We start from the raw sequence: 26948 nt of genomic DNA, 5'->3' as shown, positions 1-26948 counted from the left end.
TTAAATGGATTTTTTGTTTTGTTTTACTAAATTTTTTGAGAAAAGTTTGAAAATCTTAATTATCTAATTCAATTGGCCTAAAATATTTAGACTATATACTTGTATATCATCATTTTGGATATAGCCAAATCCGAATATATAGTTGGTTTTTTGGCGCATGCATTGAGATATTTGGATGTATTTTTCGTTATCTTCATATGTAATGACTGTTTTAAATGACAAAAAAAAATTGTATGTTCGTCCACTATACATTCGAAAATATATCCATGTTTTTTTTTTTGTTGTTTAATAATAAAAATAAATGTTGTTTAATTTTTCGCTCCATCACTTTCACTTCTATTCTCATTTGCTCGTTTTCTCTTTTTTTTCGTTATGAATGAGTACATTGTTGCGTCTGTTTTGTCATCGTATATCGATTGTATGGATCCCTATTCATCTCTCTATATGTCTATTCCCACCTTCACGGTGGATGTGTTAAAAAAAATCGGAATTTTTAACAAAGAATTCATTACCGATTTATCATTATTGATCATCCAATCTTCATTAAAAATTGTTCACAATCACCTGTATGGTTGATTGTTTTGGTTGATTGTATTTATATTTATATTTTATTTATTTTATTTATTATTGTTATCATCATCATTTTTTTTTTTTTTTTCTCTTCTTTTTTTTAATATGTATTCACTGTGTTAGAAGCAACTCCAGTTAGGAGCAGTTAATAAAAGTTGTTCAAGCATGGCTTCTTTCCCTTTTTATAATTCGAATGATGATTGCTCAAATATTTCTACATTTCTCAAATCGAATGAAGGATGTTGTTTGTTTTGATGCAATTTACAACTTATAAGCAATGATGTTTTTTCCTTACATTTTCTTTTAAATACGAATGTATGATGTAGCGATACGTTCGAAACAAACAACAATGACGACGATAATTTAGTATATTTGTTTACATTTACTGTAAGTATTTGATTCTATGATATATCGAAAAAAGATGCTTTAGAATGTGAATTTAATTAGCTGTGATTAACTGTTGTTTTTGCTCGTTGTTTCGAAAAAAACAAAATTATTTCCGCACAATTGTTTTTTCAAAAATTCGAATTTTATTTTATTTTTCGAAATTTTTGTGATCGAAAATTTAATTTGTAACATTTATGAAATTAAAAAAACAACTAAATTAAATAACGGTTTTTTTTCTAAATTTGATATGAATGAGTTGATATAACAAAATATATTACAAATGGATAACCAAACAAATAACTAAAACTGTTGTTATCATTATTTTTATGATACATGATTTGCTTTCTGGTTTGTTTGTTTGTTGGTTCGTTTGTTTGACTGATTTGCATTTGCATTTTCATGTATGTATGTAAACAAATTGTCAAATTATAATTCCTATTAACCTCAATTCTTTCTCTTTCTCTTTATCTATCTCATCAAAAACATTATTGATATGACCAAAATTTAGTTGATTTTATTATTATATAAATTTAACATTCATTATTCATTTTGTTTAATGTGTGTGTATGCGTGTGTTTATTTGTACCAAAATCAATACCTATCTATTAAATTATTATTTTTTTTTATTTGCCGATCTAATTCAATTTCCATATATATACCGAACAATTATTTTATCTCTCTTCCCTTCATCAATGAATAACCATTCAGGCGCACAAACATTCATCATATTGTGTGATTTCTTTATGAAATTTTTTTTTGTTGTTGTTCTTATTTCAAAAAAAATTCCCATCAATTATGTGTGATGTAACATTGTATGAATAAAATCACTATCATCAACTTTATCGTTATCGTCAATTACAAATGATAATGATGAGAATTTAAAATTCTAAACAACAACAACAACTAAAACTTTACAGTAAGTAATGATCTCTTTTTTGTTTGCCTAGTGTTTAAATTACTTTTAAATATAATAATTCATCAGTCATGCTTGATTGATTTATCATTTTGATTTGATTAGGATCTATTTATTAAATTGAATTTGATTTTTTTTTTTATTTGAATAGCTCAAAGATTAAGGAGGGGGAGTGTTAAGGGAAAAAAAGAATGTTTTTTTTTTTCTTGTTAGTTGGTTATTGGTAATAACAATCGCATAATAATAATGATTGCTCTTTTTTCTCTTTGTTTCTGATTATTACTATTGGTAACTATCAATATTTGGGATTCAATTCTGTTTGGTTCGAAGATCGTTTTTTTCAATATTTGATTTGTTTGTTTTGTGCTTATTTCATTAAGAAAAACAGACAACATTACCAACATGACCCGGTGATAAATCTAATAAAAGTAGAGGGAAATTTTAAACATTGTATCACTAAGCTCAATGATATCCGATTTAATGTCATTTAAGGGAAAATGTTTTAAAATGATTTGGCTTATGACATTAAATTAATTTTGTTTTCATTGTGCCAAGTCATCGTTTATTATTTTGATTTTTTTCCATCATTCTAAATCCGTTTCCAATAATTTTTCTTTGGTTTCTTTTTGTTTTCATCTTATTCTTTTGTATAGAATTTCGAGAAATGGATTTTGGCTTGAACACACAATTCAAGATGAACGATTATTGATGAAAAATAATAATTATCAAAAATGAAACTGAAATAGCAAAAAAAAAAAGAACTCTACAAACATACAGATTCAAGCGCACATCTTTTTTTGTTTGTCCATTTTTTTTAAATTTATATATTCATCAAAGTGTAAATATCATCGTCTTTCAACATCAAAGTCATGATTCGCAAGAATCGTATCCTACAGATATTATTATGTCTGTTCCTGTTTACCTTTATATTTCCCTTTCTTTTAAGTCTTTTGGGAAATTTTCACAATACTTCAAATACGTCAACGTATATTTTAAATCAAGAAAAATTACAATTGAATAAATATTATGGACAACAAGATTCATCTAATGAACGTGATTCAATTATAACACATGCAATTAATAATTTAAATCTAACATATGCAAAAATGATAGCTGGCGATTCATTAGATCGACAATTAGCATATCGTTTTGCTGATCTAAATAATCGAGTAAAATATGCTGAAATGATTGCCGGTGAAAGAAAGCAGGAAATTTTTCAATTATTACAAGAAATTCGTGATCTATGGACTGTCATACAGAATAATACTAATCATAATTCATCTAAAGAAGCCGAAGCTAATTATACTTCATTTGCTATGAGAAAATCGATGGCCGAATTACTTTTCAGTAAGTTATATTGAAAAATTTAAAAATGATTTAATTTTGATTACGTTTTCCATAGCTGAGCAAAACTCTTCATTATCAATGCAAGAAGAAATAGTTCAAATCCCAACTCTTTTTAGTCTTATGCCTCATCTCTCATCAATAACATCATTAAATCCGGCATTTCGTGTCGCTACCAAACAAAAACAATCGTCTCGTATTCGTTTTGTATTTGGATTACCAACGGTCAAACGTTTGGTTGAATCTTATCTGATTGCAACGTTAAGAAATTTGATCAAAAATTTATCATCAATAGAACAAAAACAATCATTGTTTGTTGTATTCATTGCTGAAGTATGAACTTTTCATTTAATTCAAATCTAATATATTTTTTTCCATTTATAGAACGATCCAGAATTTTTTCAGAAAACTGCTAGTGATATTATTCGTAATTTTGAGAAACAAATCGATTCGGGTTTAATCGAGATAATTTCCCCTCCTAGCGATTATTATCCAGATTTTTCCAACCTCAAAAAAACACTTGGTGACCCAATTGAACGAGTCCATTGGCGAACCAAACAAAATCTTGGTAAACAGTTTTGTTGACAAATAATGATCGATAATTTTATCTAGATTTTTTGACAGATTTCGCCTACTTGATGATGTATTGTCGATCAAAAGGAACCTATTATGTTCAGCTTGAAGATGATATTATTTCAAAACCATCATATTTGGCTAAGATGGAAAAATTTATAGCAAATAATGCCCTTAAAAAACGAAATTGGCTTTTATTAGATTTTTGTTCACTTGGTTTTATTGGTTTGTTTTCAATTTTTACTATAATCGTATTTTTGCAACTATAACCTGTTCATATTAGATCAGTGAATATAGTCGCAAAAATACGGAATGTTTCAGATAAGAAAAAAACTAAAATTTTTCATCATGTATAGGCAAACTGTTTCGTACAATCGATTTGTCACATTTCGTTCTATTTTTCACCATGTTTCACAATGATAAACCGGTAGATTGGCTTTTGGACAATTATGCTCAGACAAAGGTTTGTCGTTTCGACAAAGACATGAAAGATTGTAAACGTCGAAAGGAATCCATATGGATCACGCATAAACCGTCATTGTTCCAACATATTGGTACTCATTCAAGTTTAAAAGGAAAGATCCAGAGATTACGCGATAAAGGATTTGGAAAAGTTAAATTATTCGAGCCACATCTGGATAATCCACCTGTTTCCGAATACTATTGTACAATCAAACCATATCAGCAATATAAACTCGCAAGTGCCTATGAAGGAAAAACATTCTTCTGGGGTGTATCACCGAAAAAAGGTGATGTATTTGGATTCAAATATCAGCCACCAATTGAATTGGAAAGCTGTCTAATAAATTCCGGAAATATTGAACATCCATTAGACATTTTATACAATGCTACATTACAAATCAAACCACATGTTCATAATAATACATTCAAGAACATAGATAAAGATGGTTTCATTAATCTGGCATCATTCGATCCTGCCAAAGGTTCAATCGATATTCAAATACCGAAGAAATTGAATCCAATTGTTGAGCTACGTGTTCGTATTGATGAAGATTCGATTAATTGGGTGATTGTAAATGAGGTATGTGTTTATTTATTTTAATTATTATTTAATAAAATTATTAATTTTTTCTTGAACATATATAGATTAGATTGATATGAAAGAAATGCCTAATAAGACGTAAAAAAATGATTTGTTTTCTACATCGATTTCTAGTCTCTGCTTATTTATATTAACTAATTGTGTCAAATGAATTTTCATTATTGTCCACTATTTTGTCACAAAATATCATCATGAAAATGGAAATTTTTTATTGTTTGTGCCTTTTTGAAAAAATTCCTTTTTTAAAGCATCGTTTTATGTACGTGTGATTTGTTTTTCTTTCGATTATTCACGAAAATTTTCCTATCTATTCTACAAACTACTAATTATCATGACAATAATTTGAAATCTTAATGTGTGATATTTCGATGAAACTTTTTTAAAATTATTATTTATTTGATTTAATGTTTTTTATTCGTTATTAATAAATACAACAAATACTTTGGATTAGAAATTATTAAACAAAAATAAAAACAATTATCACAGTCATATTATCAAAAACCATGCTTTCAAAAAAAAATGATTTCAACTTGATACTACTGATTGTAATTGTGATGAACGTAATCGTCGTTGAGCGACAGCCGATGTATTGGTCATTGTTGAATAACAAGGTCGTTTAGCTTTATAACTAATTTTCGAAACTGGATTTTTTCGGCTCCAATATTCGCTCGGTTTGCTATTTTCCATATAAGTGAATGACCAATCATTTTTCATTTCATATTTTTTTACCATTTTTTGTATCGCCTTGCACGATTGATTCTGTTGAGAAGCATTATCTTGACCATCTGTGACCATTATACAAACAACTCTTTCATGATCATTACGAATTTCATCGGCTAATTCTAATGCACATTTAACTGCATCAAATAATCCTGTACGTCCAGATGGATTATAATCATACAATCGTAATGGTTCTACCATATTGATATTGATGCCTATTGATCAACAAAAAAAAAGAAAACAATGATAATAATTTAAATGGATTCATGATTTAAATAAAATCAATATTTGTAAATGGATGAAAAATATTGTTATTCGATCAAAACAACTGATCATGTTTTATTAATGTGATATTCAAATTTATATTTACAGTAAAAGGGTGATTGTAGCGCACCCTAACGATTGAACTCAGAGTCATCTTTCAACAAATATCACGTTATTTATGAAAAGAATTTATTTAAAATACTTTAAAAAGAAATGAATAAAAATGAATCAGTCTGGTTTTTGACTTCAAACTGAAAAGTTGTATTTTGTGTGTTTTTACATATTTACTATTCTTTAATACCTTTATACATTACTGTGATATTATTATTAAATTTAATCATTATTAATCGATCATTACTATTTGGGTTGATTTCTCGTTGTACTTCAATATAACGATTAATACCATCAACAACTTCCTGTCGTTTCATACGCATACTTAATGATTCATCGATCAGAATCAAAAACAATGTTTGATCCATTAGATTTGTTTTCACTTTTGATGGATTTTAAATTCCGGTGTGATTATTGTTTTATTGGTCACTTATTTTTGAAAAAAAATAATAAAAATAAACACAAAAATATAAATTAAACAAATAATAAATTAATTTTATGTGTTCGTGGTGTGTGTTTTTGGTTAGTCAGTTTATTTCTTCGTTAATTTCGTCGTTTCGAAAATCATGAAATTGGCGCTTTCGTTTGTTCGACATGCGTTTATATACAAGATTGCATTATGACAAATCATTGATGAAGAGGATGATGATGATGATCGTCATTCTAGTAGTGGCAAAAATGGGCAATCCATTGCCCATCAGTATTTTTGTGGGTAGAAAAGAAAACTAAAAAAAAAAATACTAATTTTGTCATATAATTATCAAAATAATGATGAAAATAATATTCAGCTTGATTCATATAAAGCTACATATTCAATAATGGTTTTTCCACACCCCCTTATTGTGTAACAAGTTTGTTTTTAACATTCTTTAATGAAAAAAGTAAAAAAAAAGAAGAAGAAAAAACATATAGAAAATGGTCAGCAATTTTACATAACATGTACTGACGTATGCATTAACTTATGGACTTATGTATCAGACAAAAAAAAAGAAAAAAAATGTACGTCATCAGAAATTAAATTTGAAAAAAAACACACAGAAACCATTGCTAATAACATCATGATCGTTTAATATGATAATGATTGGCAGGTTTGGTTTTTTCTTATTCAATTCAATTCAATTCAATCGATTAAAGGAATGACTGGAAAAACTAATGAAATTCAAAGGAAATCAAAAAACAGAAAGGGATAAGGATAATAAGATTGAAAAATTCATGTTTTTTTTTCTCCTTCAAAAAAAAAATGAAATGGATTATCATCATTATACCCTACCTTCAATCGGAATTCATTGATTGGATTGAAAAAAAAGATTTTCATTTTGTAGATGAAATCGAATCGATGAAATTAATAATACTATTAAAAACAGATTGGAAACCTTGAAACAATTATTGGGAGAAATTCAATTAAATTCTTTTAAAATTATTAAGAATGTAAGAGGTTCTATGAAATGGTTGCTAAATAAAGATGATGATAATTATTATTTTTTTGGTACAATTTCCTTGAATAATTAGTATCAATAATAATAATCAAATGACATTCAATAAAAAAAAATTATTTTCTTCTTTCTCATTTTTTTTCCTAATGTATCCTTGAAATTTATTCCGCTCAAATTACGCGAACAAATCAACAAACAAATAAATAAATAAATAATGGGCAATTTGTTATTATTATTATTAGAATCAAAATTATCATGAGTTGCTGTTGTCGTCGTTTATTTTTGCTATCGATTTTAAAAATAATAATGAAAACAACAAATTTCATCGATGAAACATTTAAATAATTCAATATTTATATTTTTGAAAAAAATTAATCGGTTGTTTCAATATTTGGAACTAATATGCAAAACAACATTGGTCCAGGATGTTTTCTATACAAACGAAGTTTTTTATGATCATCCAATTTTTGTCGTACAATAATTCGAACAGAGATATTTTCAACCTGTTTTTTTTCACGTGATTTGGTTGTTTACGTTAATTAAAATAAAAATAGAAATTTTTGTTAAAAATCATACCGTTGGAAAACTTTTCAACACTTTGAATAAAGATGTGAATGTATAATTTTTATCAGCAACAACACCATTATCAACACATTCACTACCATCATCAGCGATTGTCGATGAATTTTCGCATGGACTAATCGATGGCCCATATGGCATTTCAACCATTCGTCCTGCTACTGGAACACGAGCAACAATGATCCGTTCAATCGATGGTACTTTAGCGATTGTTTCTAAGAAAAAAAATATTTTATTCATGATTAAGTTTATTTTTGGTGATTTAAAAAAAAACATACTAAATTGAATTTTAAGCACAGCATCAATTCCTTTAGTTAGCTTACAACGGGTTTCGCTACCATTTACAGGTGGACATTGATTTACAAAAACTTTAACATCTTTTGCTGCAATTGGTGATTTAAAATCTTCCTGACATGATGACCAAATAGTTTCACTTTCTTCAACAGCTGCAACAGTAGTAGCATCTTGGGCATTAATAATTGATAAACAAATGGAAAATATGATTAAAAACAATATTGAATTGTTTCCTAATTGTAGCATCGTGGCCATTTTCCTAATAACAAATAATAATAATACAGTTATTCTATGTGTTGTATCCGAAAGCACCACAATCGCTCAAATAATTTATGGTGATTAATGATGACGATTTTTTTCTTGATTGAAAACAAAAACGTTATCGAATGCCAAAAACGAAAAGAAATCATGTTAGCGAACAAATAAAAATATTGATAAGATTTGTTTTGTGTTTATACAATTACAATTCGTTATCATTTTATAACAAAATCTATGACATTTTTCTATTTCGACTTTGATCGATTTTTATCAACCTTCGTATTAGTATTGACATCGTTTATATCACTATATATTGAATTTCAATTCTAAGATTGTTTATAAATTTATATCAACTTGAATTCTTTCATTAAATGATTTGATGATCAAAATAAAATCAAATCAATACTCATTGACAAGAAAAAAAACCCGGAGATTTTCAATTTGTTTGTATGATGATTATCAAAATTATTAAGGTGAAGGGTATTATGAAATTATTTTTTCCTTCAAAAATTGATTTGACAAAAAAAAATTTCCACACATTTCCCTCAATTTTTTTCACATCCTAAACATTTCGGTACTTTTTATCTTATCAGCAAAAAAAATCGGCTTTTAAATTGAACTTTGAAAATAAATACATATTTCCTGTGAACATGGTGATATAAATCTGTAATCAGTAATTTTAAACACAAACAGAAGGGTTTTTTTCATTGTTTTTTATGAAAAAAAATAATTATTTCGAGAAAAACTCAATGCAAAAAAAAACATTTAATCGGTTGATTATAGAGAAAAAGGAAAAAATTTATCAATCGATACATCCGTTAATTCTTCCATAAAAATGATATTTTTGTTTTCCAAATAATAATAATAATAATAAAAAATAGTAATTTTCCATTATTTTGATGACAAATTTTTAAGAGTTGTTGTTAAAATATTTTTGAAATAGTTGATTTAAATTCAATTTGGTTTGTTGATAACTTTTGGCCAAAGCAACGGCAATAATACAACAGGATACAAGTATTGCACCTACTATTGATGTCCATGTAATTGTTTCGTTAAAAATAATCACCTCCCAAAGAAAGGCCAATACAATGTTAAATGAACGAGTTACCGAAATTGTGCTAGCATCTTCATATTGTAATGCTAATGTAAAAAAATACTGTTCAATCATGCTCATCAAACCAATCACTATCAATGGTACGATACACCATGGATCATACCAATTTAATGATCGATATAGACGTAAATGAATTAGGATTATTGAACCATTTAATGTGACCGCAATAGCAAACCAATTGATTGATGTTATAAGCTCATAATCAAAAAGTAAAAAGAAAAAAATAGGAATATATTGATTTATATTCAAAAGAAATTCTGCTATGATTCAATTGAATAAATCTTAGCCACGTCGTGAACTTTTTCCATCTTTCTTTTTATCCTTTTTTAAATCTTTTGGCTCGGCAATAGCAACAGTTTCGGATAATTTAACTTTTTTCTTTTTTTTCGATTTTGTCGATTCATCAGGCTGTAAAACGACTGATGATGAATAAGAATGTTGTGGAGATTGTATCCTATAATGTCCACCACCTACATCGAACATTACATTACGAGTTTTTTCAATAATTAATTTTCGATGTTGATCACCAGTGGGTGAAGATGCGGCAAATTTTTCAACTGTTTCAACATGTTCAACAGGTAATTGTGTTGTGAACATCGATGTAGATGGTACTATCGATTGATCGTGATATTGATGATGATGATGATGGATTTGAATGGGTTGTGAAAAGGTGGTAGGATCAGTATAAACATGTTCAACTGGTATTTCGATTTCAGATGAACTAATAGTTGATTGTTTATGAATTAATCGTTTATCATCATCAACATCACGAGCATCGCCATGTGATGAATGGATTTTCATTTGTTTTTTGCGTTCGACAATTTTTTCTTTACGAGGAGATTTATCTTTTTCCATAACTTTTTTCAACAATTTAAATGATGAACTACTCGTTTTAGTAGGAACAATTTCTGTTTCATCGATCGATTCCAATAATTTGGATTTTGATAGTTTAGATTTAGATGATTTTTTATCTTTTGTTTCATCAACAACGATCACCTTTTTCGAATGTGATTGATATGGTGGTGGAGATTGATCTTTGATTCGTGATTTTGATTCCTTGTCACGGTGTTTGGTATGTTTGTGATCTAAATCTTTGGATTTTTTCGGTTTTTCATATTTATCTTTTATTTTAGTATCCGATTCTTTTTTCAATTTTTTCTTTTCAATTTTTTCCAATTTTTCACTTTTTTCTTTGACGGATGATTTAGATTTTTGTAAAACTTTTTCTTTTTTCTTGCTCACTTTTGACTCTTTTTTTGTTTCATCATGTTTTTTTGCTTCTTTAATTGAAGATTTTGATTCGAGTTTAGTTATTTTTTTCTTTTTCTCTTTACTTTTCTTCTCTTTAGATTCTTTTTTAATTTTTGAATCTCGTGCAACATTTATATCACTGATAATAACTTCCGGTATCTGTAAACGATTCCGTTCAGCAATTGCATCCATTCGCGAAATTTTGTGTTTACTTTTACTTGATTTAGTTTTGTCTTTTGTTTTTTCTTTGTGACTTTTATCGATATTCGTTTCATCATCAACATCTTCAATGGCTTCATCACTTTCTCTTAAGACTTTAATTTCGGGTATATCATATTCTTTTATTGTTATTTCTTCGTCATCTTTAGTTTGTCGACCAACTAAGCCAATATTAATGACAATCTCTTCATGTAATGAACTTTTACTACTTTCCACAGTTTTCAATTCAGGTTCTGATTGTTGTTTGGATCCACTACTACCCATAAGAAATCCAGACATTAGTCCCATAACCGTATTACGGAAAGAAAATTTTGTAGATTTTTTGGCCGCTGTTTCTGTCAGGATTTTTGACTGGACAATTTCTTTAAGTTTTAAACTTTTACTATCAGCTTTGGGCGATGATTCAGGTTTGGCGGTGTCAATCTCCAAAACAATGTCATCAGGTGTAGATCCTTCAGTCTTGCTGGACAAAACATCTTTTTCCAATTGGGCTGCTTGAAGTTCCAATAATTTACCACCATCTTTTTCTATTGGTTTGGCAGAAAGCTGACCTTTGGATTCTTTCAATAAATTTTTCTTTTCTTTCTTTTCATTTTTCTTTTGCTTTGAAATCAAAAAACAAATTAACAGGTTATTAATTAAATTTCAAATTTCAAACAAGATATAAATACCTCCTTTTCTAGCTTTTTCTGCTCTTTTTGTTCTTTTTTGATTCGTTTCTTTCTTTCCTTTTCTGATTCAAAACCATTGCTAAGTATGGCAATTTGATCAGTGATAATATTGAAAGCTGTTAAATCAATTTTGGCACTTTCTACTTCTTTTTCAACTTTTTCCATTTCTTCTTTTGACATTTTGACACCCTGAATTTCATCTTTTTGATCATCTGCATCCTCTTCGAATGATAATTCTTTACGACTAAATAATCGTTTGAGACGTTGACGCCAATTCATATGTCTCATTTCGAATGATCGATGTTTTTTCACACGATTCTCCTCTAAATCTTCAACTCGTTTCAATACTGAAAACAATATAATATGAATATCATTTCCGTTTAAAATGTAAAGACATACCTGGTAATAAATTTGATGGGTCAAATTCCAACTCTTCTAACTTGATTTTATTTAGATGAGTATTGATTAATTTAGTGATTTTTCTTCGTGTATAATCCGCTTCAATTTCTTGTTTCGTTCTTGGTATTCGACATCGAAACATGCAACAAAGAAGAACAGCTATTACAATTAAAATACCCAAACACGAAAACATAATATGCCATATTCGAAAATCTCCAAAAACCGTTTGTTCCAGCCAAGAACTATCAACAGTCAAATCGATTGGTGATTGACAAATTATCACCGGTGGAGGTGGTGATGTCGTAGAACTCTAAAATATGAATTTATCATAATTCATTAAGAATGAAATTTGAATTTCAAATTCAAATGTTATTTACTTGTTTGGATGTATCATCATTTTCTGCTTCAGCAATCAATTGTTTGGCAAATAAGAGATGAAATGTTAATGCAAGTATTAATATCTGCTTGATCATCATCAAGTTTGATTGTTTGCACATTTTAATTAAAATTCGACGACCTTTCAAAAAAATTGATTCAATATCACAACAATAACAATGATTATGATGATGACGACCACGATGATGATGACAATGATTATGGGTAAAACGATTAAAAATGTTTGATTTCAGATGCATTGTATCATTTTTAGTAAATTTTCAAATAATCAGTTGTTTCAAATATTTATCATGGCTTTTCTAATAGAATAAAGTTTGTTCATTGATTATCCTAGATCACAGTTAATATTTCATGGACAAAATTACAAGTTACAATGGCAACAATGATCGACATCAAATACCATTATTATGGAGCTTCATGGGAGCCATTCGTTTGATTAAACAAGCGAGAAAAAAAATGGAATGTCGTTTTTTGTTGTTGTTTTGTTTTATATTATTGTTGACACCTTAAAATGTTTATGCAATATGATGATAGTAATAAACAGAATTTATTCATATTGAATGAAAAACAGCCACAAACCAAATGTACACAATCATGAAAAATTTAATCAATTTCACCCGAAAATAACAATTTTTTATGATTATTGACTATAAGGCGACCCAACAGAATTTATTTATTCAAACACACACAGCATCCGGCTATGACCAAAATTTTGTGTCATATTGAAAATGAAATTATTTAGATTATCATCAAACAATATTACATATTAGTAGACTAATATAATATGTTTACATACCCGGACAATAATATAGTTTGAAGTGAAAATAATTTTTTATTATTATTATTTTTTTCCATATACTTTCACTATATAAAAAAAAACTGCATGTGGTTCTTTCCGATCAAACTTGCAATTCTTGATTCTTCGTTTTTCGTCTTCACTTTCCGAAAAAAAAATGACTCGCCCATAATTCTGTCATAACTTTGTTCAATTTTTGTTTCTCTCTCATAGGCCGTTGTTCCATTTTTTTGCTTTATACAAACAATAAACAACACGACAAGATTACCTTTACCTGAATGAGGTCTATTTTTTTTTTAAATACAAAAAACCCTACGTACACCTTATATTTTTTGAATCGCATTTGCGTGCCATATCTAATCTAACCTAATAATTATCACAGATAGTGAAATGAAAGTGTCCGATTTATCCGTTGTTGTTGTCGTTCATGTCATACATTTATTATTTATCATTTTGGATGAAAAAAAAATACGAAGAAAACTTCTATCATTCCATCGAGCAGCATCAAGAAATTCTCATCTAATTTTTTTGTCCCGAAAATCATGATGATAACTGTATCACAAAAAATGAATGATGAAAAAATCCTTTGATTCAAAAAAATGCTTTCAAAACTTATTTGTTTTTAAATAAACATTTAAAAAAAACTGGTCTCCACCCGTTTCCGCATTGTTGTAAGTGAAAATATTTTCTTCAAAATGATTATGAATTTTATTTTTAATTGTTTTTGTTTTTGGTCGATTGTACAAACAAGCTATTGATTAAGTGAAATTCATCCGAAAATGACCATCGAATTTCGTATTGTTCGAAACAGATTCCACAAATAGAAAATGAAATTTTATTGACAAAAAAATGGAACAATAACTTGAATCGATATGCGCCATCTTTTGATAAAGATTTAAATAAATTTTTTTTTTTGACAAAAAGAAACATTTTTGTAAAATAAGATTTTATTTTATTTTATTCATTCACATAATTATCATTTTTTTTATACAGAATTCATGATAATAAAGCAATCAATGGATTACAATGATGATATACAATTGATAAAATTTAAAAAACAAGAATTAAATAATTAAAAAAAGTGGATGAAATTGAAAGAAAAATAATGATCAATAGGATGAAAATTTCAAATGACAATTTAAATGAATAATATGGAAAAATATTACAAAATTATTATTCACATTATACAAAGATTGATATAATAATTATCGAATTGGAAAAACAACGATTTTTTTTTACAAATTAACAACAATGTGTGTGTGTATTAGTGTAAAATATCAGTGAGTATTTCAAAGGTATTTATCTCTTCCACCAATGAAGAGGTTGAAAAATTTCACAATTAAAATGACAATTTTTTTTTGATTTTTGTTTGTGCAATGTTTTCCAATTAGAAAACAAATTATTTCATAATAATTAAAGCTATCGATATTTACAAACTTATTGATTCAATTTTATTAATGAATCAAAGATGATGATGATGATGATCGTTGTTGTCGCCTTGAATGATTACGACGTTTTCGACTTGAAAGATTTGATGAATCTCTTTTGAATTTTACGTTGGTTGGATCATCGGCCAATTGTGGATAACGTTCAATACAGGCTTCTTGTACGGTTTTACGTCTTGCCAATCGTGCAACTCGATTTATTTCTTCATCAAATGAAGCACCATAACGAATGTTGAGCATTAGATTGCCAGTATTGACCAATAAATGACTAGTTGAAAATGATGAATCACTATCTGGAACCCTACTGACATTGACCATGGAGCCTAATTTATGTAATTGTTCAATATCACGTTGCATTTGTTGATGTACATCATTTTGAGATGGTTGAACAAAAAAGAATTCATCCTTCGAATGATGAACCAAATGGAATGGCAATGAATAAGTGCCATTGAATACATTTGTTAACACAGAGTTAATAATGGGGTTTTTTTCAATTTCAATACTATGAACAGTAGTTATTCGCGGTGTTCGTGATATCAATGCTGCGCTCAATGGTGATGGCATCATAGCAATCGATATTTCATGCATATCGAAAAAACTTTCCGAATTTGAATCGAAAGGTAGCTTGATTTTACTTTCAGGAATCATTGATAAATGATTGAAGATAGCAATCAAATTTTTCCTTTCAGCATTCAATGATGTGATGACTGGTGAACTTTGTGTGAAACTGAAATCTTTAGTTTCAATTTGTTCATCAAAGATAAAATCAAGTCGATAGCCAAAAGTTTGTAACCACGATTTAATATCTGACATTGGTAATGAACCAATTGCACCATCCATTTTTTTAACGAAATGAGCTGGATTGACAGGATCATTGTTTTGGAATCGATATAGATGAATCATATCCTCTAAATCTTTATCAAATGCATCCCAGCTTGGTGTAAGCCATTGAGCGATTGATGAATCATAAACTCGTCCATCTTTAAAGTGATTTAATCCAGTCAATGGATCTCTGATTGAACCATGAAAATCAATGGGCAGCCAAAATGATGGGTTAGAATCTTTGAGAATTTTGCCCCAAACATCACGAATAATTTCCTTGACTAAAACACCATCCCCTGTATAAACAGCGACTGGTGAGCCAAGATGATCACTAGCGACATAATATTTTGTGCCTTCAATGGTAAGAGCAATAAGATGACCATTCGTATCGTATATGAATCCGATAATCCTTGAATCAATGACACAATGACTGATTGATGAGGGAAGAGTTTCATCATAAATGAATTGAGTTCGATTTTGTGTGTTACTCGAACTAGTCACGAATCTACTCATTAATCGATTTTTATGATCATAATGATAAGTGATGGCCAAATCATTTTGAGACCCATCGTTAAGCATCACACCGGTTAGTTGGCCATTGGCATTCCACATGTATTTGTTAGTGGAGTCTCGAGAGATAGTGAAGCCACGCTCATCGATCATGAATAGATCTTCACCATTATCGCTAAAACTTCGAGCTCGACCGGCTTCATCGCGTCTGTGAAAGAAAACCATGATTAATCATCGATAAGATAAATATGAACATTTAAATAGATACTAACCTGATCTTAAGTTCTTTATCACCTTCATGTATGGTTTTTAGATTACCATCAATATCATAACCGTATAACAAACGTGCAACAACATTCGATACAGTTGATGAACCACTAATCAAAACTTGTTCCAAGAAACCAGAGCTTGTGTAAGTATAATTACTGTTGATATAGTTGGCACCATATTTTAATCGAGATTGAGCAATACGAGATCGACGTTGTTCATATTGAATAACTTGTGAAAAGAGTTCCTTATTCCAAACTGAGAATGTTATTCCAACCATTCGACCATAAGAATCAGTGGCAATAGTTTTGAGCAATCGTTCATCACCAATCTGTACAACATTAGCACTATGTCGTTTGAATATAAACGTATCGACACCCTCTTCCATGCCGGTCAATATTGAATACTTTAATTTTTTTGTTTCTATACTTCGTCCTTGTAATTCAAACTCAACTACGTTTATATGACCCATACCATCATATTTATAGCGAAGTTTGTAATTGGAAAGTTCCGTTCTAGAGTTGAAACTGATTCGTTCTTCTTTAAGTAACGAGCCTTGATGACGATATTCGGCTTTATAATCAAAATTGTCTGATGTAGTTTTGTTTATAGTTTTGATTAAATTTGTTCCAGCATGATAAATATATTTGATTTTTTCACAACCAGAAAGCTCTGTTTCTAATAATCCCAATGTGTTGTATATCATCACTTTTCGACCGGAATTATTTGGCAATAATTTTGTTATTGTTCGACCCCATTCATCGTATTGAAATATGAATGGATTATGAAAACCTGATGGTAAAAAGAGCAATTTGTAAAAACCAAGCGAAACTTGTCGATACAGTTCATTGCGATGACCAGCTGGTGTCATGATGGCGGTCAGACCACCATTGGCGTCATATTGAAGCAAATAACGGCTATTACCTTCTGCCTTAATTATCTCGGTTGGACCTGAAGACGTATCATATTTAAGTTTAGTCGATGAACCATCACCATATTTAATACCGGTCACGCGACCTTTCAAATCATATGACAATTGAAGTGATAATTGTCCACGTTTCCAGCTAAGCAAACGAGCGAATTGATCGTATTCTAATTCCACGGGTGTTAAATTAAAGTTTGATATAAATTTGGTTGGTTTATAATTTCCATTATCAAAATCCATATGTAATAGTGGACGATTAGAATGATCAAACAAAGTTTGTTGATTGGCATCTTTGTCGTATTCGATCGACAGGATGGTGTTACCATTCAATTTTAGTTTTCTTCCGATAGACGTCAATGATGGTTTTTTGATCGGATCGTTTCCTGTATTACCGGATAGCTTGCTAGACATTGAATTTCTTTTGACAAAATATTTCCATTCAATACTTTTGACATTTTCTGAATTATAAATGATCCTCATAATTGACGGCAAAGGCCATAGTTCGCTCATTTTAGACCATGAATCAGCAATCACTGGTGATGACATGGATTCAATTTCCAAATGACTTGTATCACGTTTCCTCATAGCCAATTTATGTGATGATCCTTTTGTTGATGGATTAACATTGCTAAGTCTTTCCAAAGTGAAAACTTCATCTCTTTGCAATACATTTTTGCTTATATACTTGTCTCCTACGTCTAAACGTATAAGATCGATATCATTATAGGAGACTAACAATTTTGTTGTTCCATCAAACGCCAAACGATTGTTCAAACGCATAACATCACCGGTGGGCAATATTACTTGAATTACTCGTCCGTATTCATCATATTTGTACAAGGTTGATTTTCCCCATGAATCAGTTCGAGATGTAAGCAAAGCATCCAAGTTTCCTTGATAATTAAATTTGATTACATAGTTACTTGGAGTGGTAAACGATGCCAACAATCCTTGTCGATTCATCGAAAGTCGACATTTTTCACCTTGAGAATTTTCAATACTTTTCACTTGATTACTATAATCTCTTAGGATGTAAATTTTGTTACCAGCGGCATCGCTGACTGAACTGATTTTGCCATTAATAGCGTTGACATTATAAGTGAAAGAATAAATCAATGTGCCAGTCAATGCTGATTTGGTTGAAATATGTTGTCCATGTCGATTGAATACAAAAACTTCATGCGTTTCTGGCCATACAATCTCATATTCACCGGTTGAAGGATTCTGTTGTGGTAATGGTGAGTAAACTGTTCGCACACGAAGATTTTCCTGATCACTGATATGAACTTTGCCATCAGGTGTAACAGTAATAGATGATATTGTAGATAGATGAACATTAACAGCCAACAAATCATCTGGTGAGAAACATTTACAAGAAATATCCATACATGAACAATTAATATCGGCACCAGCGAATCGTGAAATTCTTTGATCGGATACGGATACAACACGAACACGATTTGTATTTTGAGAATCACTTTCAGCAATATAAAGATCTCCATTCGGTCCAAATGTTATTGCTTGAGGAGTTTCAAGAAATACTTGCCTATATTTTTGTTAATAATTATTAATGAAAATTGATTGAATTAAATATTAAGATAAAACTTACGTTGCTAATGGTTCTTTTGAATCGGAAAGTTCTTTTTTATCTTCAGATTCATTTGTTTGATGTCGATGATGAATGTAAGATGGACAATGGGATGGTCTTCCGGCCACAATCACAATACGTTTATCATTGGTAACCTTTAAAACCATATGATCATCGAGGATATGTAAGGTTTGATCCAATGGAGAAATTGCAAGTTGTGTTGGCCATCGAAGAATTAATTTGTTGATTGGTGTCGAACCAGAGCACGGTATTGGTTTCCAATGCGATTTATGATAATGATCGCCAATAATCGTATGGATAATTCCAAACGTATCTACCATTCGTATATTTGTACCATCAGCTATGTAAAGCTCACCAGTAGGAGCAAGAACAATTCCTTTTGGATAGGAAAGTTTTGCTTCACGTGCTGAACGACCATCACCGCATGCAGTTCGATCACCAGGCAAACATTTGACACCGCTTCCAACAAATACTTCCAAATTGTTTCTTGGATCGTTGGGAGATTCAGTGTTAATCACACGAAAAACTTGATGTTTCTCAGGATCACTGAAGTATAGTTTACCATCAACAGATCCAACAGCAAGATGATATTTATAGGCTACGGATGATTCACTTAATTCAACCACAGTCGAAATAGTTCCATCCGTTCGAAGACGACGAATCAAATTGAAATCACCAATGTAAAGACTTCCATCTGGAGCTGAAGCTAAAGCTACAGGAGCTAACAATCGTTGATCTTTTGCCATTCCATTACAATACGAACAATGAAGTGGACGTTGTTGCCCATCTCCAACACTGGTTGTCAAAAGTTTTGAATTCTTTTTCAAATAAACATTGCTGCCATCGCCTTTTTGTAAAATGCCTTCATGAAAATTATAACGATGATGTACATCAATATTCCAACCGCCAATTTCTGAAATGGGCATATCATGCCCAGCCAATTGAACTGTTTGCATTTCCCAAATAATATTGACACAATTGTTATATTGATAGCCAACTTGAATAACAGCGTTGGCCAATCCATATACTTTTTGTCTATAAACATTACGACGATTCCAAGCATACGTATATAAGATATTCGGATCAGCTTCAAAGATTTTTTCAAACAAAATTCCTTCGACTGATATTTTTAAATAAACAAGACGTAATGTTGATTCGATTTTATCTGGTGTAAGTTGAAGTTCAATAGTTGATAGATAGCCATTTGAACGTGAAGAATGATATACCAAATGAATGCCAGTTCCAGGCATGCGAATTGATTCTTGAACAATTTGTGATTCAGCTAATATTGCTGATTGATCGGATGAATGACTATTTTGAAATGGTTGTTTCCATGTTGCAACAACAATCGGTTTCATTTTATCATAATCATGATCAGAACAAATAGCTGATTTTTTATTATCAGCATCATTTGTCACAGCAGCGGGTGTTTGGCCTTCAAGATTGAAGAAAATTTTATCAAGAACAATAATTTCATTGATTGGTACATTGACAACTTTTTGTACAGATTTAAATGGTTCACGATGAAAATGTAGTGTAACCGAACCACCACCATTAACCATAAGATCGAACCAACCATTTTCACGAGTCATTGTAAAACCAAGAAATGGATCGGTTGAAACACCAACTCGTACACCGGTAATACCTAATCCACCCGAATCAACAATCTGTCCTCGTATGACTGATGCACGGCTATTAAATAAAAACAAAAACAAAAAATAATGAAAATTAATGATATTTAACCAGACAAGATAAAAAAACAAAAAATTTCCTTAATAAAACTTAAAAAAATGAAATTATAATTATAAAAATGTGATCAAAAAAAAACAAAACAAACAAAAATGGAATGAAATGCAAAAAAAAATTAATGAACAAAAAATGAACAAAAGAAAAGATGCAAGCATATCTCTAGGACAATGAAATAATAAATCAAAATACTATCCACAAAAAAAAAAGAAAAGAAAAAGAAAACCAGAAAAAAATAAAGATGATGATCATGACGATCATCATAAAGTAATCATCAACAACAAAGAACAAGAATGAAAATATTAATAAAAAATAATAAAACAAAAAGAATTTTGAAAAAAAGGATAATGAAAAAAAAGAATAATGAATGAATGAATGAGAAAATTTCACCTCTCATTAATACGATTCCATAATAAACTGTCATTTTTTTTTAGTTTAGTTTAGTTTAGTTTATTTATTTGTTTGTCGATCGTGGCCACCATACATGTATTTGAGCGTACAAAATAAAACACACAGAAAGACCATTGTTATGAATATATGTAGGAAAATTTTTTTTTCAAGAATAATAAGCAAGAAAGAGACAAGATCGGAATGATTGATTATGAATGAATTTTATAAATGACACAAGATGATAACCACGATGATGAAAATAATGATGATGATGATGATGGCAATAGAATCATGTTATTAGATTTTCAAATATATATTAAATGTAGCAGTTGTTTAAAGAAGCATTGAAAGTTAGGGTTAGGTCAATAGATTAGTAAATTATGGATTGATTGTATTTGATTTTGATTTTCGAAACGCAAAAAACAGATGAAACAGCAGAAATCAAATAAGACAAAAGGCAATTTATCGATAAAATTGAAGAAAGACAATGTTAGACAAGAATATTTTCAGGAAAAAAAAAGAAGAAAAATAATTAGTATTAATGATAGATTGATAAGAATTTCAAAATTTAAATTGTTTGAATAGTTTTAATGGACGACTAAAAACTACTACTAGAATATTGTTCAGCTATATGAAAAGATTATCTAAACATGAAAAAAAATTTGACATTTTAAAACAAACATTTTCTTGTCCAAGTAGATTGATTACTAATCTGACATTAAGTAATTTTTTTTCCTTGTTTTGTTTGAACTAAAGAAAAATTTCACTTGGAACTAGCCTCATTTTTTTAAAAAAGATGACTACTGTATACAGTGATTAAGAATGATTCAAGGATTGGCTTGTTTACTGGGAACCAAAAAAAAAAAAAATCCGATGACAAACATACCTATCATTGAAAGCCATTTTCTGTGCAAATGATTGTACCGATTCTTCTTCAATCAAAAATTGCATTCGTTGATAAAACGAAGCTGTCATAGCCGGTGGTTGTTTACGCAGCAGGATGTCCTGTGGATCTGATGCTGAAAAACATAGCTGTTTACTTTCGCATTCTTTGCCTAAAAAAAACCAAATTCGAATAATGATGATTTTTGTTTAGATCCAGATGAACATCATTATGATGAAACAAACAAATAAATATAAAAAGAAAGTGATTAGTTCAATACATTGGAAAAAGAAAATCTAAAAAATTGACATTGAATGAATATTGAATTTTTTTGTTTTGTTTGTCTGGTAAAATCTAAAGATCAAAAGAATGGAAAACAAATTAATTAAATGCTCTTTGGTCGATGATGACTATGATAATGATGATCTATGTATGATATAAGGCTAAAGTTCTACAAGAATGAAGAAAAAAGAATGAAAATTCACTTTGAAAACAAATGTTAATTAATTAATCTTCATCATCCTGTAATACATAAGTTTCTATCCTTATTTGATTTTTTCTTTTTTCTTTTTTTTTTGTATTGGGGCGAATTGAAATGAAAATATCTAATAATCAAGATTCATTGAGAAGGAAACAAACATAAACATTTCACATTGGAAATGAAAGTTCGATTGCATGAATGAATGAATGAAATTGGTAGAAGAAGAAGAAAAAAAATACATTAGGTGTATATATTGTGAATAGTGTAATATTTGATGATGGTATGATTTGTTGATAAAAAAAAGATACTTACTCTGACAACATTCCGGATCGGCACAATCAACCAAGCCATCTGTACATTATAGAATAGAATGGAAAGGGAAAAAAATAGAAAAAATTTTCAATTATTATTGCAATCGTAAACATTTGATTAATAATAGAAAAAGAAAAAGAAAAAAGAAAATGCAATTTAATTCAAAACGACAGCTAGCTATGTTAAGATAGATAGATAGATAGAGATAAATAGATAACCGTCAAAGATGGATAGAATGCAAAAAAAAACTATTTACCTTTGTCATTGTCGATATTATCACCACATTGAGATTCCAATGCCACTGAACAATCTAAACCGGCATAACCGGGTTCACATACGCACACCCAAAGTAGTTCATCATTTGGTGTTGTTAAATGTTGACGAACACATTCACCATGTTCATTGCAATCGTTGACACATCCAGCTAATGATGTATAATAATAAATCATAAGAATTAATTATGGGAAAATATATTTAAAATTAAGGAATTTCATGTGAAAACAGAACAAAAAACTACATACCTAATGAACAATGTCGACCATTCCAACCTTTAGCACAGATACAGGTTCCATTCTGACATTGTCCATGTTCCAAACATCTTGGATCACATAGCCGTGTCAAACATTTTTCACCACTCCAACCTTCATCACAAACACATTCACCATCTTCACAATGACCATTTGTACCACAATCTAAATCACATCGTTCTATTGATAAAAATATGGAATGTTAATGATCAAAATGTTAGCGAAAAAAAAAGAATAAAATTCATTGGAACAATAATGCGTACCTTGTGAACAATCAGAACCAGACCATCGTTCATCACAAATACATTGTTGCAATTGTAGATCAAAATTTCCATGCCCGGAGCAATCTGGTAAACAATGTGTGGCTTCATTATCAGGTTCCGAACAATCACCACCTTTCCATCCTTTTCCACATATACATACACCCGACATACAATGTCCATGGCCAGAACATTTTGGATCAAGACAATCGACTGTGTGTATAGTAAAAAAAAACAGAAAAAAAATTTATAAATAGAAATTCTTCTAACCAAAAAACGGAATGTGAAATAAAAATGAATAGAAAAAAAGAAGAGAATTTAACAAGCGTATATACAAACCATTTTCACAATGATCTCCTTTGTATCCAGAAAAGCAATGGCATGTACCATCAATACAATCACCATGTCCATTACAGTTGGATACTTCACATTCATCTTCACGAATTTGGCATTCTTTTCCTTTCCATCCGGAGTTACAAACACATTCACCATTGAGATATTGTCCACGACCAGAACATAAAACCGGACAAGTCACTATTGTAATGAATTTTTTTTGTATGAAAAAAAATAAAGCAAAGATGATCATTAGTTACTATAGATTTGAAGCTCATAATCCCTCAACAGTGAATTTTTGCCTATTCGGATACTCATCATCATCAGCAAAATTCATTCTGTTCATGAACAAGGAAAAAAATACTTACTGAGATCACAACTTTCACCATTATAACCGGGATCACATTTACAATGACCAGCAATACAAACACCATGACCTCGACAATTGAATGGACACAATTCTTCAGTGGCCAATGTCAAATCGAGCGAAACGTCCACATGTAATGGAGCATCATTGTACAATGTTAAAAACCAGATTCCATTATCAAGATATTTAGTAAACTCTTTCTGTATGATGTGCATTGTAGCCATTGAATGATGTTCATTGGCCCGTTTCAAACGTTGACGACCGACAACCAAACTGGCTGTTGCACTGGTTGCCATGAGTACACGATCAATGAATTCAACAAAATCATAACGTGTATGTGTGGCTGGTTTATCGCGATTACCATAAATAGCTAATACTGATGGACTATTGCTACCAACATTATTTGTTTGTGAAATTGATGATGGTAAACTAAGATTAAATTTGACCAGACTTGGTTCCGATTGATGATATCGTAGATGCCAATAACCAAATGAAGGCACACGTTGTGAATAAGTACGGCCTAATTGTTGGATATTGGTAAATGATGAAATTGATGATGGCACATGATGATGACTGGCTATATTTTCTTTTGTATGAATGATAAACAAAAACAAATAAAAAGATAAGAAATAAATAAAATTGACCATAAAAATAGATGAAGAAATAAAAATTCCCCCTGAATTGATTTATTAAAAAGATAGATAAAATTAATGTGGGACAAGGAGTGAGATAAATGATGCAATTCAAATTCATCTATGTGTGTTAAAGGGAGTATGTGATGTTAATCAGAGTGGAATAAACGAATCCGGAATCGAAAAAAAGGCATTCATTGTGAAATGGATAAAAACAAATGTGAGGACAGAAAGAGAAAATATTAAGAGCAAAAAAAAACAAATGATACGATTTATAGAATGAAAATCAAGAATCAACAATGTTTATCGATTGAACAATAAAGAATTAAAGATAATAAGGATTTTCGGTTTTTTTTTCTTTGGATCAAATAATCATAGCTAAATTATCTATTTTAATTTGTATTTAACTCAAAACTAATTGCCAATATCATATTATTGTTATTATCATCGAAAACAGAAAAAAAAAGAATTTTTGTTTTGTTTTGTTTGTTTGTATCCAACTGTTTTGTATGATTCAAAAGTATCATTAAATAAGTATTTTAGGTTTTCTTTTTTTTCATCATCATCATTAATTATTTGTTAAGTAAATGGAATGTTTCAATGGAAAAAAGCAAAGTACAAAAACTAGAATTCAAAAAAAAAGAAAAAGAAAAACACATACACGTTTCGAATTCGAAACAAGCAAGCAAATAACAAATTCTTGTCCAGAATCATGATCATGATGATAATATAAAGGCAACTATGATAGAACTATATCTATTCATATATCCGATTCTATCTATTCCATAGATCTCATGATTTTTATTTGTTGTTTATATTTTTATAGACACACAGGACATATGATTGAGATACGTGATCCAACAAAATTAAAAAGTAAAAAAAAAAAGAATCTCGAATCAAGTAAATTAGAAATGTAAGTGTAATACACACACACACACACACACACACACACACACACACACACACATAAATAGAACAAATGACCAGAATCGACCGGTCGACCAGAAAAAAAAATTTGTTGTCTTTTTTTTTTTTTGTTTGGCTATGTAACGTAATGGATCACGGAAATACAACGACAAGAAAAACGACTTGAATGATACAGATAGACAATGGAATTATTTATAAATCTATTTACGGCAACGACATCAAATTCTATCATTTTTTTGGTTCGAGTGTTTTTTTTACGGAAGTTTCGATTATTTTTTCGAAAAAAAAGATGATTCCATAGAGAAAAATTATTCAAACATTGTTAAAACCGCTATCACCTAATCATAATCATTATCATCATCACAATGATGGTAGCCAACAACAGAATTATAATGAATCGTAATTATAATGACTACAGAATGAAAAAAAAATTCTGTGGCCCATATAAAAATAATGGGCAAAAAGAAAAGAAAAATTGGTCAGATTAGTTGGCTTAGTTGGATTTTAAACGTGTGTGCGTTGTGTATGAAAAAAAAGAAAGGAATGAGATTCATATTTGTATCAATATTACGATGAACGTGCTTAGCTCTGTAAATGATTATTTATATAATGATATATAGAACATATCAATGATAATCATCATCATTGTCACCATGATGATGATGATGATAATGGAACTAACTGAAAACAAAATGAAAAACAGAACAAAAAAAAGAAATGATTAGGATCATCATTATAATGATTTGCGATATTTGAGACAATTCCATTCTCATATATTAGGTATTCAACCACCTTCACACATAAAACATCATCAACAATATAAGATTATCATCGATTTGTCATTTTGAATGATGATCCAATAATGCAATAGATAAACAAATATTCATGATTATTGTTCATTGGAATTTTGTCTGAACAATAATATTGATAATGGTGAGACAAAAAAAACAATTCCTAAACTTAACTGACCACAATGTACGAAAATCAAGTTGAATTTAGTACAAAAACTCATATAATAGATGGACTAACAGAATCAATCTAAACGTCTTTAATGGTCAAAAACTTTTAGCGTGTCCAAACATTATCTAGTCAGAATATGAGTGTGTTCCATTTCTATGCAATTTTTCAATGAAATTTAAAATTTTGTATCAGTATTT

General features: G+C 29.6%; 5 protein-coding genes and 1 long non-coding RNA gene across 13 annotated transcripts in view; 2 read left to right on the top strand and 4 right to left on the bottom strand.

The window, feature by feature from the left end:
- The first annotated feature begins 691 nt into the window (after nt 1-691).
- LOC113792090 (alpha-1,3-mannosyl-glycoprotein 4-beta-N-acetylglucosaminyltransferase A-like) lies at nt 692-5339 on the top strand. Of its 4 annotated transcripts, XM_075821292.1 has the most exons (8): nt 692-957; nt 1666-1873; nt 2524-3217; nt 3273-3547; nt 3599-3782; nt 3839-4012; nt 4144-4829; nt 4895-5339. In XM_075821292.1, exons 3-8 carry the CDS (start codon nt 2740-2742, stop codon nt 4907-4909), a joined length of 1812 nt encoding a protein of 603 aa, XP_075677407.1. In that variant the 5' UTR covers nt 692-957; nt 1666-1873; nt 2524-2739; the 3' UTR covers nt 4910-5339. The 4 variants fall into 4 exon arrangements, with proteins under 4 accessions (XP_075677407.1, XP_075677408.1, XP_027197770.1 ...); XM_075821293.1 differs by lacking the exon at nt 1666-1873; XM_027341969.2 differs by lacking the exon at nt 692-957 and having other exon boundaries at nt 1526-1873.
- LOC113792092 (uncharacterized) lies at nt 5220-6634 on the bottom strand. 2 transcript variants are annotated; one of them, XM_027341972.2, is made up of 2 exons: nt 6136-6634; nt 5220-5785 (listed from the first exon to the last, which is right to left on the bottom strand). In XM_027341972.2, the coding sequence occupies exons 1-2, from the start codon at nt 6311-6313 to the stop codon at nt 5376-5378; spliced, it is 588 nt and encodes a 195-aa protein (XP_027197773.2). In that variant the 5' UTR covers nt 6314-6634; the 3' UTR covers nt 5220-5375. The 2 variants fall into 2 exon arrangements, with proteins under 2 accessions (XP_027197773.2, XP_027197774.2); XM_027341973.2 differs by having other exon boundaries at nt 6193-6632.
- A 956-nt stretch (nt 6635-7590) lies between these two features.
- Nucleotides 7591-8606, bottom strand: LOC113791845 (uncharacterized). Its single transcript, XM_027341679.2, has 3 exons — nt 8236-8606; nt 7955-8172; nt 7591-7881 (listed from the first exon to the last, which is right to left on the bottom strand). The coding sequence occupies exons 1-3, from the start codon at nt 8504-8506 to the stop codon at nt 7750-7752; spliced, it is 621 nt and encodes a 206-aa protein (XP_027197480.2). The 5' UTR covers nt 8507-8606; the 3' UTR covers nt 7591-7749.
- A 649-nt stretch (nt 8607-9255) lies between these two features.
- On the bottom strand, nt 9256-13525 carry LOC113792068 (uncharacterized). Its single transcript, XM_075821328.1, has 5 exons — nt 13356-13525; nt 12541-13257; nt 12164-12473; nt 11765-12111; nt 9256-11696 (listed from the first exon to the last, which is right to left on the bottom strand). Exons 2-5 carry the CDS (start codon nt 12796-12798, stop codon nt 9906-9908), a joined length of 2706 nt encoding a protein of 901 aa, XP_075677443.1. The 5' UTR covers nt 12799-13257; nt 13356-13525; the 3' UTR covers nt 9256-9905.
- Nucleotides 10557-14386, top strand: LOC142645325 (uncharacterized). The gene is made up of 5 exons (XR_012846492.1): nt 10557-10695; nt 10973-12763; nt 13569-13638; nt 13738-14026; nt 14107-14386. It is a non-coding gene; the product is annotated as an uncharacterized LOC142645325 (long non-coding RNA).
- The window catches only part of Ten-m (teneurin transmembrane protein Ten-m), a 54129-nt gene continuing 41463 nt past the window's right edge, over nt 14283-26948 (bottom strand). For 3 of the 4 annotated variants that reach the window (XM_075821324.1, XM_075821327.1, XM_075821325.1), the window contains exons 8-18: nt 24234-24818; nt 23872-24066; nt 23536-23745; nt 23267-23452; nt 23002-23169; nt 22746-22784; nt 21956-22124; nt 21070-21096; nt 18934-20625; nt 16405-18870; nt 14283-16340 (exon numbers count right to left, since the gene is read on the bottom strand). In XM_075821324.1, the coding sequence (XP_075677439.1) occupies nt 14810-16340; nt 16405-18870; nt 18934-20625; nt 21070-21096; nt 21956-22124; nt 22746-22784; nt 23002-23169; nt 23267-23452; nt 23536-23745; nt 23872-24066; nt 24234-24818 (7268 nt within the window). In that variant the 3' untranslated portion in view covers nt 14283-14809. The remainder of the gene's footprint in view (nt 16341-16404; nt 18871-18933; nt 20626-21069; nt 21097-21955; nt 22125-22745; nt 22785-23001; nt 23170-23266; nt 23453-23535; nt 23746-23871; nt 24067-24233; nt 24819-26948) is intronic. The other variant, XM_075821326.1, reaches the window with a different exon arrangement.

This window comes from Dermatophagoides pteronyssinus, unplaced genomic scaffold, assembly GCF_027571235.1.
Source record: "Dermatophagoides pteronyssinus isolate colony J.1.1.1.1 unplaced genomic scaffold, Derpt_VIB-CSIC_2022.12 sq0009, whole genome shotgun sequence".
NCBI lineage: Eukaryota > Metazoa > Arthropoda > Arachnida > Sarcoptiformes > Pyroglyphidae > Dermatophagoides > Dermatophagoides pteronyssinus.
Note: the sequence above shows the minus strand (reverse complement) of the source record. Positions and strands in the feature narration are given on the sequence as shown.

What these genes read in the sequence shown, in the direction of transcription:
- LOC113792092 (XM_027341972.2), bottom strand. Translation starts at nt 6,313, where the DNA reads ATGGATCAAACATTGTTTTTGATTCTGATCGATGAATCATTAAGTATG. An exon ending in TATCACAGTAATGTATAAAG is followed by an intron (nt 5,786 to 6,135) that starts GTATTAAAGAAT and finishes GTTGATCAATAG; the next exon opens with GCATCAATATCAATATGGTA.
- LOC113792068 (XM_075821328.1), bottom strand. Translation starts at nt 12,798, where the DNA reads ATGCATCTGAAATCAAACATTTTTAATCGTTTTACCCATAATCATTGT. An exon ending in ATGATGATACATCCAAACAA is followed by an intron (nt 12,474 to 12,540) that starts GTAAATAACATT and finishes TTCATATTTTAG; the next exon opens with AGTTCTACGACATCACCACC. An exon ending in AGAAAAAGCTAGAAAAGGAG is followed by an intron (nt 11,697 to 11,764) that starts GTATTTATATCT and finishes TTGATTTCAAAG; the next exon opens with CAAAAGAAAAATGAAAAGAA.
- LOC113792090 (XM_075821293.1), top strand. Translation starts at nt 2,740, where the DNA reads ATGATTCGCAAGAATCGTATCCTACAGATATTATTATGTCTGTTCCTG. An exon ending in TTGTTGTATTCATTGCTGAA is followed by an intron (nt 3,548 to 3,598) that starts GTATGAACTTTT and finishes TTCCATTTATAG; the next exon opens with AACGATCCAGAATTTTTTCA. An exon ending in TTGTTCACTTGGTTTTATTG is followed by an intron (nt 4,013 to 4,143) that starts GTTTGTTTTCAA and finishes CATCATGTATAG; the next exon opens with GCAAACTGTTTCGTACAATC.
- LOC113791845 (XM_027341679.2), bottom strand. Translation starts at nt 8,506, where the DNA reads ATGGCCACGATGCTACAATTAGGAAACAATTCAATATTGTTTTTAATC. An exon ending in TGTGCTTAAAATTCAATTTA is followed by an intron (nt 8,173 to 8,235) that starts GTATGTTTTTTT and finishes TTTTTTTCTTAG; the next exon opens with AAACAATCGCTAAAGTACCA. An exon ending in TGTTGAAAAGTTTTCCAACG is followed by an intron (nt 7,882 to 7,954) that starts GTATGATTTTTA and finishes GAAAAAAAACAG; the next exon opens with GTTGAAAATATCTCTGTTCG.